The sequence below is a fragment of the Pseudomyrmex gracilis genome, unplaced genomic scaffold, assembly GCF_002006095.1.
Source record: "Pseudomyrmex gracilis isolate BER0280 unplaced genomic scaffold, ASM200609v1 scaffold_9, whole genome shotgun sequence".
NCBI classification, from domain to species: Eukaryota; Metazoa; Arthropoda; class Insecta; order Hymenoptera; family Formicidae; genus Pseudomyrmex; species Pseudomyrmex gracilis.
The window spans coordinates 735,619-748,234 of record NW_018020593.1 but is presented as its reverse complement, the minus strand read 5'-3'; the positions used below and the strand labels follow the sequence as shown (position 1 = coordinate 748,234).

The 12,616-nt window shown below is 40.0% G+C and overlaps 5 protein-coding genes across 6 annotated transcripts; 1 reads left to right on the top strand and 4 right to left on the bottom strand.

The window, feature by feature from the left end:
- Positions 1-134: 134 nt before the first annotated feature.
- On the bottom strand, positions 135-3,805 carry LOC109861413 (sorting nexin-14-like). The gene is made up of 9 exons (XM_020441051.1): positions 3,704-3,805; positions 3,383-3,626; positions 2,888-3,271; positions 2,478-2,793; positions 2,248-2,403; positions 2,055-2,179; positions 1,868-1,941; positions 970-1,799; positions 135-894 (listed from the first exon to the last, which is right to left on the bottom strand). The coding sequence occupies exons 1-9, from the start codon at positions 3,781-3,783 to the stop codon at positions 482-484; spliced, it is 2,622 nt and encodes an 873-aa protein (XP_020296640.1). The 5' UTR covers positions 3,784-3,805; the 3' UTR covers positions 135-481.
- A 221-nt stretch (positions 3,806-4,026) lies between these two features.
- LOC109861467 (guanine nucleotide-binding protein subunit beta-like protein 1) lies at positions 4,027-5,524 on the top strand. Of its 2 annotated transcripts, XM_020441138.1 has the most exons (5): positions 4,027-4,117; positions 4,224-4,367; positions 4,448-4,626; positions 4,713-5,046; positions 5,119-5,524. In XM_020441138.1, exons 2-5 carry the CDS (start codon positions 4,224-4,226, stop codon positions 5,428-5,430), a joined length of 969 nt encoding a protein of 322 aa, XP_020296727.1. In that variant the 5' UTR covers positions 4,027-4,117; the 3' UTR covers positions 5,431-5,524. The 2 variants fall into 2 exon arrangements, with proteins under 2 accessions (XP_020296727.1, XP_020296719.1); XM_020441130.1 differs by lacking the exon at positions 4,027-4,117 and having other exon boundaries at positions 4,199-4,367.
- A 24-nt stretch (positions 5,525-5,548) lies between these two features.
- On the bottom strand, positions 5,549-7,441 carry LOC109861448 (tyrosine--tRNA ligase, mitochondrial). The gene is made up of 3 exons (XM_020441105.1): positions 7,102-7,441; positions 6,092-6,987; positions 5,549-6,002 (listed from the first exon to the last, which is right to left on the bottom strand). Exons 1-3 carry the CDS (start codon positions 7,239-7,241, stop codon positions 5,653-5,655), a joined length of 1,386 nt encoding a protein of 461 aa, XP_020296694.1. The 5' UTR covers positions 7,242-7,441; the 3' UTR covers positions 5,549-5,652.
- A 189-nt stretch (positions 7,442-7,630) lies between these two features.
- Positions 7,631-10,768, bottom strand: LOC109861442 (rac GTPase-activating protein 1-like). The gene is made up of 10 exons (XM_020441096.1): positions 10,490-10,768; positions 10,049-10,251; positions 9,803-9,978; positions 9,326-9,734; positions 9,079-9,248; positions 8,859-8,985; positions 8,547-8,779; positions 8,132-8,426; positions 7,874-8,046; positions 7,631-7,788 (listed from the first exon to the last, which is right to left on the bottom strand). The coding sequence occupies exons 1-10, from the start codon at positions 10,569-10,571 to the stop codon at positions 7,731-7,733; spliced, it is 1,926 nt and encodes a 641-aa protein (XP_020296685.1). The 5' UTR covers positions 10,572-10,768; the 3' UTR covers positions 7,631-7,730.
- Positions 10,769-11,132: 364 nt separating this feature from the next.
- On the bottom strand, positions 11,133-12,447 carry LOC109861864 (coiled-coil domain-containing protein 115-like). Its single transcript, XM_020441705.1, has 2 exons — positions 12,211-12,447; positions 11,133-12,137 (listed from the first exon to the last, which is right to left on the bottom strand). Exon 2 carries the CDS (start codon positions 12,020-12,022, stop codon positions 11,489-11,491), a length of 534 nt encoding a protein of 177 aa, XP_020297294.1. The 5' UTR covers positions 12,023-12,137; positions 12,211-12,447; the 3' UTR covers positions 11,133-11,488.
- Between the last annotated feature and the right edge of the window lie 169 nt (positions 12,448-12,616).

Sequence of the window (12,616 nt, the reverse complement as noted above, 5' to 3'; positions counted from 1 at the left end):
GTACAGCGAATTACATCGAGTCTTATCGATCGAGCGAACTCGCTTATTCGCTCTTCTACTTTACGATATCAGAAATTCGCTCGCTTCCGTAACAAGGTTTGCTGGCTTTTCTCCACATCAACTATCCCCTCAGATCTTGATAAAAATCTTTATTTAAGAAAACCTCTTTACGTTATATACATGCACTTTACATCTATGTAGTGTACAAGGTGTTTCCTAAAAAAACCTACCGAAAAATATTTCGGTAGATTCTTTGGCACGTTCCAAAACGAAATTTCAATGGGAAAGTAAAGAGACTATATACAATAGCTTTTAAATTACGAGCGATTAAGGATCGTTAAAGTTACTCAACCTCTGGCCACGACGGAGATCTCAGAACGTTCCAAAGAAGTTGAAATATTTTCCGGTAGCTTTCGGACACCTTGTGTAAAAAAATGTTTATGTACATTTCTATGTGTGTATTGTGTGTTTTCTTTTCCTTTTATGCCGGCACTTCCGGAAAAAGATTCACCAAGAGATGATCAAGCAAAAAGTATGCCAGATGTTTGTTGAAGGGCGCATTTTGCAGGGGATCCAACAGAGAATCCATCAGCTTGTTCCAAGGCTTGGACAGTCCTATTAGCCACCATGGTAACAAGGAATACAATCCTTCTTTGGCAGTCTTACAGTAATCGCGACATTTGTCTTGCGAAGAAAAGTCCTTCACGTAATTCCCGCCTACTATTTTTGCGTGTAGGAGTTTGACGACAATAGAGGCGCGACCGCCGCTCAGAAGCTTAATCAGCATGTTGTAAAACATCGCGTTAACAATAGGATCCAGTTTCTTACGCGACAAAGAAGCGAACACCCAGAAGAGTCGCGAGATGATCGAGGGCACGTTCAGCAAACCATCCACTGCAACGACAACGTTGACGAATAAAACTTTAAAAATCTAACGCACAAGTAAAACAAATGAAACTGAACTCTTACCAGCTTCCATAATGCACAAACTCGCACCCCTTACGTGATCACGCTGCGGCAAGTTGCACGGAAAATTCTGAAAAGCAGTGGGTAGATCCAGATTATTGCCAAATACACCGTCCATGAGCTTTCTGCCTTTGCTCTTCACGTCGAGATCGTGATCGCTCGACGGTTCGACGCCCACGTCCATATGCTCGTATTTCGTGTTCGTGGACGCCAGAAACGTGCTCATAAACTTGTCGAGATGCTGTCCCTTTTCCTTGCGCAATTTGTAAGCCATGCTCTGATACAGAATGCCGATGTCGGGCGTGCTGTAGTTCGCGAAGTACGGTTTCAAGTGCGGCGTCGTCAGAAAGGTGTAGAGGAGCTCGCTGCTCCTCAGCATCGGCTTGGACAGCAACTTCTGCAAAAACTCCTCGTAACGCTGGCGGTTAGCGGTAAGAGGTAAATGGGGGTTTTTGCGCGACGGTAACGGCGAATCGCTCAGCTCCTTATCGCCGTGGAACTCGGCGAGTCGCGTTCGCAGCGCGTAGAAATCTTGATCTTGTCGCAAAACCGTCCACGACTTGGCCTCCGCTACGCTGTGGATGGCAATCATGTAAACTGGTTGCGTGCCGCCGCCGTCCACGTGTGGGACGGCAACACGCCACGTCGTTAAATCACGACGACTCTTGAAGCCTTTGATTTCATTATACGCTCGAGCGGTGCAATCTACTTCCTCGACCGGATAATCCTGTAGTTGAAACGGAGCACCGTCCATTGTGGTTGTGCGTAGAATCCCGTCCATTTTGCTCGGTTGATTGTTGGATCGTACAAGAGTCAAAGCGCCTCCGCTCGCACTGATTTGAGCAAACACGTGTTTCGTGCACAAATTTTTACATAATTCAAATATATTTGAAATACTTACTTGGCTGCGATAGTTCTCGTCGCATTCGCTTTTGTTTGCTCCGACACTAAACGACCGCACAAGCGTTTATACAGCTGAAACGCAGTAAAATTATAATAAACATCAAGTTGTGTGATTGAAGATTCAATAGTTGACATATTTTTGACGTTAAAATTTGTAGCGATGTGAATTGTAAAAATATTTTTACCTGATAGCTGTGATGGAATGACGGTAGACAAGTGCTTTCGAGGAGTGCATGAGCTTCTTGGTGAGCTTGGTAGAACGGTCGTGACGTTCGTAGCTCTTGAATTTTTTCTGGCCCACCTTCCAATACTAGGAACACACGCGGTAATTCCATTTAATACAAAATGTGTTTACTTATGATACAAAAAATTACTTACTTTGTTGTATGCCTTTCGATATGTGTAGCGGCAAATACAGATATTCCGGACCGTCGGGATCAAGATAAACCGTGTACATATTCTGAACGTCTACATACAAGCTTTTCTCAGCGCTTGACGTCATTTCCGGATTCAGCATATGTTTACTCAGATCATCTGCAAAAGAAAGAGATGTGACTTTTGAAAGAATTATTATTTACAAAAAGAAAATATTATTATACCGTACGTACCAATATCCAAACAAAATTGAAGAAGATTCATGGGTCCTGTCTCTTTAATGTGTTGCATAAACATGTACAACAGTTCGGGATCGTTCAAGACCTCAGTCAACGACGGTTTGAAATAATTTTGTGTGATGTGCGAATGCATCGCTGGAAGCGTCACCCAGGACTGCAACATTGGTACATTGACACTCTCCGCGGCATCAGACAAAGAGGTATCGCGATGAGTGGACAAGTTTACTAGCATGTTTATATTTTCTGGATCGGCAAGTGCGTCGATTGCTGGTAACAACACCCAGTTTGCCAAAATTTCTCGAAGTATTACCTAAAAACATATGTGCACGCGTATATGTTTGAAATAATTTAAATACTTGTGTGAGAGAATTTCTATAAACCATATTAAATACAATATATATTACTTTGTTGTTTGCCGAAACATGTATGGCGGGTAACAAATGCGGCAGCAGTGCGGTGGCCAGTCCGCGCAAATAGTTCAACTCAGCCTTCCTCGAGAAAGCTGCCGGATGAATTTTCGAGCTCAGGTAACTGCCGATGTAATCCTGCGGCATTCTAATTTCAGACTTTGATTTCTTAACGAGCACATTCCAATCTTGAGCGTGTTGTATAGCCAGAGGAATCAAATCACAAAATATGATAGTCCCTATGTCCGCGCGTAGCAATCGTATGGCAATATTTTTTGCCGCGGTCGTTATAGCTAGACGCAGCTGTTGTATGAAAGCCTTATTCGTTGAAAAATCCGAGTACCACGCGCAGACGTAAATTTGCAGTATCTTTTCCAAAAGCTACAACAAAGCAGAATTATTCTTGTTATCAGTATATACAAGAACAGTAGAGAGTATCGTAACATACGCAATAATAAATAACAATATTGACATCGATGATGCAACAATTACCTGTTCTAGCGCGAGGTCGAAGTCTTTGGGAACCTTGACCTTCGTTGAATGCGGCAATAACTTGTGCCTCGTGCAGGTGTTGTTGCTGCAGACGCTGCACGAATTCTTGATCTCGTACCTCGCGATGAACTTGCCATTTACGATATTGAATCTCGTCAACAAGCTATCGACACTTTGCAGCAACGGAATCGCGTAAAAACAGGCGATTGCGTAAATACTCGTCACAATAAACACCCATACAATGCTGCAATTACGAAGCGAGGTACAGTGCGATTAATACTGTCGCAACGCAAAATTCGGATAATCGCGCAAATCGCTCACCTCTTAAATGCAAATACAATGAATACGATGAGCAAACTGACGACAGCTGTAACTACGCTAAAAAAGTATAAATCGAGCATTTCCTCGGAACGTTAAATGAGACCAGGTATGTAACAACACACAAGCGTGTTGTTTAACGAACCATCCTTGTTTACACAGTATTTACACTTGGAGCGTTCGGAGCGTTCGAGAAAAATACTCGTAAAATTACTCGAGAGAGATGAGTGTTTTCGTTCGTGCACGATTTGACATTTCGTTGACAGCAAGGTGGCGACTCTATAGCGCGAGCCGCGCTCATGGGGGTTGTTGGAAACACATGGTGCCAATTGTGCGACGAACAATTTTTGCGACAATTGACAACAAATGGCCGATGGAAAAAAAACTTGATTTTATTTCTGTGCGATATTCAAGAATGTATGGACAAAACAATTAATTTAGAGTAACCTATAAAACCTCTCCCATTGGCATTGTTGTTGTTTACGCGTATATTTTGTTCTAATATCTATTTTAAACTGAAAAGATGCCGGCACCTCCAGATCCGAAATTTTTGTTACGCGGTGACATGGACGAGAGGGTGCACAGCTTGTTATTCCGGATTAATTCCGACGTGGAGCATCTTTACGCTGGCGACGGAAGTGGCACACTTCACATATGGGATTTGAGAGTATGTATAGTTTGTTAAAAACTGTAATTAGAATTAGAAATAATTGGATTCAATCGTTAAAGCTTTTTGTTATTTTGCAGAAAAATAGGATAGTCAGTCAGTTCACCCACGACCGCAGTCCGTCCTTCAATTTACATGCAACCGATGAGACTGACCTGATAGTGCAACGAAGATCCGGTGAAATACAGGTATACAATGTAAATGAATCAAGTTGGACGCTAGTTAAAAGTTTTTCTTTCACATTTTACAACTATTGCAGGTATATTTAATAAATGTACTATATGTGAACTCTGCAAATTGTATGATGAGTTAAAGTTTTATATAAATGAAAATTGTGCATTACAGATCTCAATTGTCACCTGAGAAGCAATCAATATTTATTCCACTCGAATCTTCAGCAGTTGGAATGTTGTCTTTAAAAACTTTTGATATAGAATTGACATTAGATCCGTCTAAACTGTCGTTTGGTAACAAACTTGGTCAGATAATGGCGATAAAACCACTAACAGATGTGGATGGTTTGGTTCTGGTCATTTATGAAGTTGGAAAGATGTTATTGTGGGATATAAGAAAGAATGAGGTTGTCAGTTCTCTCAAGGTGGAGCAATACCCAATGACCTTTGATTTTGATACTTCGCTGATGAAGGGAATTCTCGGTAGCGCGTCAGAAAAGTTGGAGGCACGTAGCAGAACAATAATTTTCAGTATTTTTTTGTAATATCCTGAATAATAAATATTTACAAATTTGCAGATTTTTGAAATGGCACCAGATCACACCTTGTCCCACAAACTCACGAGAGAACTCACAGACGAGCATGTTACAGGAATATCTCATCTTTCTATAAGACCAGACAAAAAAATTGTCGCTGCTGGTACCTGGGACGGACGTATAATGTTATTTTCCTGGAAGAAACTGCGACCGCTCGCGATATTAAACGAACACAAAGACACCGTTTACGATATCATTTTTTCGCGGCGTAAGGTCGAGTCTTACGACACCGAGTGCTTAATGGCGGCGACTGGTAAGGACGGTGTGATCTCCATGTGGGATATATACAACTGAGAAGAACATGCGTGCCAGATAAAAATATGTGTAACATATAATAATTACGGAGATGATTTGCAAAAAAATAAATTAAAAATCATAAATTTTCTTTGTAGAATGTGATAAATATTTTTCAAGAAGACGCGAATCGAAAGAGATTGTTGTAAATTTCTTATTAAATATTCTAAGTATCAAACTGTTTTATTTACGATACATTTGTACACATATTTTCAACACCAACTATTGCCATCGGACAATATGGTATGTTTTTTTACCTACTCTTAGCAAGGACACGTTGTTGCTTAATATATGTATGCCAGGTACGATTACTTCATGCTTGTTCATGATCCGTTGATGATTTATGTAAAACCCGCCCGCCGTTATAATTCGTTGCGCGTCGTCTTCCGTCTTAAAGCACTTAACTTTCATCGCCAGATCGTACACGGTGATTCCCGGCTCGGTCATAACGTCGACTATGGTCGCACCTTCGAACACATCTGCTATTTCCGATGCGTTCAGCCTGACGAAGGACTCGATTGACTTGTCGTATAACGCTGCTGACGCGCGTTTCGCGGCTATCAATCCTTCCTCTGCAACAAGTTACAGCAGACACGCACAATAAAGTTAATATCAAGTTCTTTGGTAATGTAAAAATCTTTATTATATGAATCTCGTATACCTCCGTGTACCAAAAGAGTAACTTCCTCCGCTAATTTTTTTTGCGCTATCCTATCTTCCGGACTTTTCATGTGATACTCGACGATTTCAGTGATTTTGTTAAGCGACAAAAATGTGAACAGTCTTAAAAACCTTTCCACATCGGAATCCTTGGCTCTGATGAAATATTGATACAGTTGGAAGCTCGATGATTTTTCCGGAGACAACCAAACTGCGTTCTGAAGAGACTTCCCGAACTTCTTCCCACCTTCGGCTGTAATGAGAGGTAACGTTATGCCGTAGACCTCCTTTCCCGTGCTCCTAGTGATTAGATCATATCCCGACACGATATTGCCCATTTGATCGCTTCCGCCGATTTGGAAGCGGCAATTGTACTTTTTCATCAGTTGGTGCCAGTCGTACGACTGGAACAGCGAATAAGTGAATTCGGTGAAACTCATTCCCGTCTCGGAATTCAATCGCGACTGAACGGACGTTCTGCCCAACATTGTGCCTATCCTGAAATATTTGCCGACATCTCTGATAAAGTCAATAACATTTATGTCCTTATACCAGTCTATATTGTTTACTACAATAAGGGGCTTCAAATCTTGATGCTTTTTCAAGAAATGAGCTCTGTGATTGTCAAAGATGGTCTCTATATTCTTTGTGATGGACTTGATGTTCTCCTGAATTAAAAATTTGTCCATTTCAACGCGCTCGGAACTTCTGTGACTGGGATCACCTATCAAGCCTGTAGCTCCTCCTACAAGAGCTATAACTTGATGTCCCGCTCTTTGCCAGTGTAAGAGATTCATCAAGATGAGCAAATTGCCAACATGCAGGCTATCCGCTGTTGGATCAAAACCAGCGTACACACATTGCGGCGATTTGTTTAATAAATTTGCTATTTTGTCTCTGGAATACGAATAAATATAAATGTCTTTTACACACGGTATAGTATTACTTTTTTATAACAGAATTAAAATAGTTCTATTTAATTAATAAGAAAACAAGAATTTATGCACTTACTTACTAATATCGGGAAATACACTTTCGTACATGCCCCTTTCATACAGTTTCAGTATATTTCTGCTGCAGTAAAATCTGTGTTTGTTAAAATTATCGTGTTTGAAACTGGAGCATAACCTCATCAACGAGCGAATGTTCATTTTGCTTTGCAATTGTGCACTTTGAAATTAATATTGATCACTATCTTCGAATTCGGCAAGTCGAATCTCTTTGTATTTCCTGCGCGGAAGTAGGTGCAAACTTATATTGTCATTGATATTTGGTAAACAATTGCGGCATCCATCCCTTGCGGTCCAGCTCTCTTAACCTTCCTCGCTTCGTTTAAACGCTAAAGCCCTCTTACCTTGTCATGCATAGTGTACACACACACAAATAAACCAAATAAGACACATATATATCTACAATATCTAAATTCCAAGTAAATTTAATCCTGGATGCTAATTTATCCAAAATAAATTAAACAAAAAGATACAGAACATATAAATTTAATTTCTGTAGCATGTGTAAATTTATTACAGATCAATATATATGTACAAAGACAAATGTAATATATTAATATATAAGTGTATTAAATCAAAGTGAATACTTTTGTGCAAATTAAGTACAATAACAATTGTAAACTCATTTTGTTAGAATTGCTTGGAAGGTGGCGTGGCAAAATATTTCTTGTTTCTTCTCGCAAAGGAACTGCAAGTAAACAAATAAAACACAGATAAGTACGACGTAAAAAAAACGAAAAAAAAAAATATTGTTAAATTTATTTTCATTTTACCTGCCACTAAGCGGAGTGGTAAAGAAACCTCGAGAAATACTGCGCTTGAGAAGCGATTCTTGTGATGGCGTGTGTTTCAATTCTCCGGTTCTCGGAGTACAAGTATTCGTGTTCGTGGGATTCACGTAATTAACCCAGTAATCGGATGGGATTTGTAGCAGAGCTTCTACTATCTGAAATACATTGTAAGCAAATTTTCTTGTCATTTTTAAAAGAAAAGAGAAAAATATCGCATTATCGAAATATATCTTCTCTTACCGCGACTTGGTTTCTAGTTTCATTGAGCATGGTGATGGACGGCTCCTGCGAGCTGTACGCAACTAGAGTCGGACCAAAGATCTTCGCAAGATTGCTGATGGGCATTTTACATTCAGGACTGCTCGACACTCTCTGCAGATGCAACATCAAATAGGCCAAGGTATCTCGGTTTGGTTGTGGCATTTCCGAAATGGCCTGATAAATAATAGCGTCGGCGTCCTGTTTGTCCGTCATTGTTGTCGCGCGCGACAAATCGACCGCCACAGCCATACTAATCAACGGTTCACGCAACGATCTGTAAACAATCAGATAAAAATACATGAGATATTTTTTATATTTTTTTATTGGCCAATTTCACATTATCATATCATTTTGCATTAATCAATCAAATACAAAATAGGACAATGATATATACCTGAGGAAGTCTTTCAAGGTAGAACAGATGGTTGGAATATCGATGTTGGAAAGATTCGGAGCTCCTTTGCCTTTCAGAAATTTCTCTTTGAGTATCTTGGCTTCCGAGGCTGTTCCGTTCACTCTGTACAAACCTTGTTCGTTCATTCCACGCAATTCGACTTCGCTGATGCAGTGAACCACTATGGAAGGTACCATAGGTGGAATTCCGGGTGTGTAATCGGCTATGGTGCCCTGCAAACGATATATTTCATAAAACTATGTCTGTAAATATGATACTAATGAAAAAAAAAAAAAAAAAAATGATATTTACAGGTGCTCCACGTAATGTAGGTGTATTTCCCGCTGGAACACACGGCAATGGCAGCAAATCTTTACATTCAGTGTGAGCTGTAGATCTGCATTCTCTGCATTTTTGCGCAACTTGTGCAAATCCAAATCTATTAACAAAAACCACAAGATTCTCTTTTTCTACACACACAACACAATCTTATAAGTCTATAAATATTGATCAACAACAAAATAAAAGTTACCTTTTACCGCATGGTATACATGTTTCCCGCTTGATAAAAGTCTTTGTCACGAAATTGTGATTCCTGGACATTTTTTTATTTAAAGTATAGCCGCCGATGTTTGGACTCGGTTTGTAAACTTCTTCCGTATCCGAGGACGATGAGAGCATGTCAGCCTTTGGTGCTGATGGCTGGAAACAAAAGTTTCTCTCTTACTTGGTATCACATATCGCACATATGAAAGCATCGCCGCGTTTCAATAACATACCGCTGTGTCTACCGGCGGTTCGTCTTTATCTACGTGCGACAATTTCGATTTGTTATGTTCCCCGCTGCTCTTACGCCGTTTGCGCGAATGACGTTGAGGAGTCTGAGCATTCGCGTTGTCATTGCCAGGTACAGTTTCAATCGTGGACGACGCGGTAATCGTACCGTCTTTCGGCACGACTACCGTGGTAGTCGCCACTATTTTATCGGAAGTGTTCAGTTCGGCAACTTTGTGCAACGCGCTACGACGCTGCTTCGGAATAGAGAATTCCGCACTGGGTCGGTGTTGCTTCCACTCCCGCGTTTTCTGATTCTCCAGCACCATATCATTTTCCCAGTCGTCCTCCGACTTCGATATGCACTCGCTCAACAATGAACCAGTTCTGTCCAATTCCGTTATCGTATTGAGTCTAAAATGAACAACGTGTGAGCATTTGCCAATGATCATGATCGTATCTCCGCTCGTCAAAACGCTTACTTATCGATGTGTAGATCGGGAATGTGTATGTTACTCTGACGATTGAGAGTGTGCATGTTACTTTGACGATTCAAAGTAGTATTATTCAAAAACTGTAGTTTTTCCCTGGTTTCGTCATTTATATTTTTTCCACCGTCATTGAACAAGACTCTCCTTGCTGTGTCAATTTGATTTTCCTACAAAACAAAGCAAGTTAGAACTTGTGATATCTTGAGGAATACATAAGTTCCAAGAGTTTTCAACTACCAATAGATCTCTCTGTTCTTCAACAGCTCGTCGCTTGTGATGCTCCTCCTCTAACTTTCTTCTGGCGTGATACATCTTGCTTTCCAGCATTGCATACTCCTGTTGAGACTTGTTCAGTGCAGCATGAAGACGCTGGCATTCTTCTTCCGATGCCAGCCATTTCTGTCTCATCTCTTCTTGATTCATAACAAACTTCAGGAATGCTGAATAACATTAAAGAAAGACAACATTTTATAGTAAAATGTAGAAAATCTACAAGGTTAAATTCTTCAAAGTGTTTCTCTTCAAAGATAAGTAGGACTTCAAAGTACAACACTGGCATAAACAAGTAGAAAAACACAAATTACACAAAAAAATTTTATTACCAAAACAAATCCGAAATAAGCAACAATACTAAATATTGAAGTTGATATGATAATAATTTAAACAAAAGAAACGAACCTTCTTCGCAGGAATTATTTATCAACGAATTTGTCCGTCTAATCAGATCATCGTAGCTCGCCAAGAGCGAAAGCGAAGCCATTCTGATAGCTTATTGTTACCGTTTTTCCTCAGATTCTTATTATATAGTATTTTCTCTCTTTTGTTCCGTTTAACTATTTTTCACTTAAACAGTAATCCGACCGGATATCCAGCAGATATCAACGGACAGAAGTAGACAACCGAACTTGATACGCGCGAGTTCGCTCGTGTCCAACATCGGAGCCGTCAAAGTTTGAAATCTGCCTTTTTTCCGCGACCGTTAGATCATCGACACGAGAGACCTCTGGCGGAACGTAAAGGCCATTCTACATTAGACGCAGAAGCAGGTCGGAAGGAATTTGCTATTCACGTTCGTCAAGTCAGCCAATCGACTTACGTGATTGGTCAATTCTGCGAGATCAGCGGCCTGCGACCTGCGTCTGCGTCTTATGTAGATAGAGCTTTATGTAGAATGACCTTAACGCCTGTTTTCACCATCTCCGATTACCTTACTCGGCGATTAAGTATCAGTCGTGATTGGTCGATTCTGCTAAACAATTAATGCGACTAGCAATTCTAGAAATAATCGGAGATGGTGAAAACGGGCGTAAGTCTGGACACCTTTGCTGTGCGAATAACTGTGGGCTGCTGGTCGCTATTTTTCTGATGTAATCGAGATTCCAACGACTCTCTCATTTAAGGCACAGAAAAGTGAAATACGAAACAGCAAGATGAAAAAAAAAATAGAACACGTTGCTGTGCCATTTACTCGAAATCAGAATATTCGCGTGCGAATTGAAAAAAAAAAAAAAAAAAAACTGCTGGCGGCTGTCTCAGACGCTCTTGGTCGAAAATATAAGTACAAAATAAAGTTTATTATAAATTTCTTCTACAAGATTGTAATATATATTATAAATTCTAATTAACTGTGACTATGTATTATACATGTAACAAGTAATCACGGCGATATAAAGTATGTTACTTAGATATTGCTTCAGTTGAACACAAACTGTCTTTTTGAATACGCAACGTTTTAAGTCTCGAGCGAACAGAATCGAGTTCCGCTTGTGTGTTCGCTATCGATGCGGCGAGATAAACGGATTCTTGAAAGCGTTTCTGGCTGTTTTTCAAGTTCTGTGGCACCAACACGCCAAACCACTTTAGAGGATCGCTCGGTTCATCTTCTTCATCTTCAGCGTTCGATTTCTTCAGACTCACATCGAAACTGATGGCAGCAGCAGCAGCAGCATCGCCGTCGTCATCGTCATCAGTCATTTCAGTTCTCAGATCAAACAAAGACTTTACCGTGTCCTCGTCATTTGGAACTTGCAAAATACCGATGCTTTCCTTACCGCGAATGTACCTTGCCTTTGCCAGCTCGATGAAGCCAGACTTTAACAAATTTTCTATTTCGATACTTTTACGAAGCTTCTCCTGCATTAATTCCAAGTTACGTACAAGTAACTCATCAATCTCTTCTAACATGGCACAGGCAGTATTTTCTTCACTCATTATTGTTTAGATAAATGCGTTTTATACTTGACACACGCAAGAAATAGCTTGCACAAATTTTTCAGGTTACGAATGTGGATTCAAAGCTAATGACTGGTGACACGTGAACAATGAGCTGAAAGCGGAATATAAAGACAGTTAAAACGTACAAATAATTTTTTCGTTAAAGAATTGTTTAAGATCCTTACCTTGCAAATTTCGATGAAATAACGTTTATTCAATACGAATTTTGTATGAAACGAAATAAGTAGCGTTGCTCTATCTTTCGAAGCAAAGATTTGATTTGGTGTATATATGGCTCAAAGAGCCGAACTAAACTAGTCCATACGCCATTCGAAGACTTTTTGCAATGGTTTGATTTAGCATTTTCGAGACGAATGATACAACATCGAAGGTGACTTATAACGGTTAGAAAAACAATGTATCATGTGTGCTTAGATGTCACGTGCGTACACGTCTCATTTAAATCGCCGAATTTCAAGCTTCTAAAATCCGTATCGCAACTCGGATTGAGATCGATATGCAATTTGGCCAATCAGAGCCTATCTCAAGTTCAGTAAATCTTGTCATGATTGGTCAAATACGATATTCACA

Coding starts and splice junctions, on each gene's coding strand:
- LOC109861442 (XM_020441096.1), bottom strand. CDS start 10,571: ATGGCTTCGCTTTCGCTCTTGGCGAGCTACGATGATCTGATTAGACGG. Junction 9,735..9,802: donor CCCGATCTACACATCGATAA/GTAAGCGTTTTG, acceptor TGTTCATTTTAG/ACTCAATACGATAACGGAAT. Junction 7,789..7,873: donor ACCACTCCGCTTAGTGGCAG/GTAAAATGAAAA, acceptor GTTTACTTGCAG/TTCCTTTGCGAGAAGAAACA.
- LOC109861467 (XM_020441138.1), top strand. CDS start 4,224: ATGCCGGCACCTCCAGATCCGAAATTTTTGTTACGCGGTGACATGGAC. Junction 4,368..4,447: donor TTCACATATGGGATTTGAGA/GTATGTATAGTT, acceptor GTTATTTTGCAG/AAAAATAGGATAGTCAGTCA. Junction 5,047..5,118: donor GCGCGTCAGAAAAGTTGGAG/GCACGTAGCAGA, acceptor ACAAATTTGCAG/ATTTTTGAAATGGCACCAGA.
- LOC109861413 (XM_020441051.1), bottom strand. CDS start 3,783: ATGCTCGATTTATACTTTTTTAGCGTAGTTACAGCTGTCGTCAGTTTG. Junction 3,627..3,703: donor ATTGTATTTGCATTTAAGAG/GTGAGCGATTTG, acceptor TCGTAATTGCAG/CATTGTATGGGTGTTTATTG. Junction 2,794..2,887: donor ATGTTTCGGCAAACAACAAA/GTAATATATATT, acceptor ATATGTTTTTAG/GTAATACTTCGAGAAATTTT.
- LOC109861864 (XM_020441705.1), bottom strand. CDS start 12,022: ATGAGTGAAGAAAATACTGCCTGTGCCATGTTAGAAGAGATTGATGAG.
- LOC109861448 (XM_020441105.1), bottom strand. CDS start 7,241: ATGAACATTCGCTCGTTGATGAGGTTATGCTCCAGTTTCAAACACGAT. Junction 6,988..7,101: donor GTATTTCCCGATATTAGTAA/GTAAGTGCATAA, acceptor TTCGTATTCCAG/AGACAAAATAGCAAATTTAT. Junction 6,003..6,091: donor TACTCTTTTGGTACACGGAG/GTATACGAGATT, acceptor AACTTGTTGCAG/AGGAAGGATTGATAGCCGCG.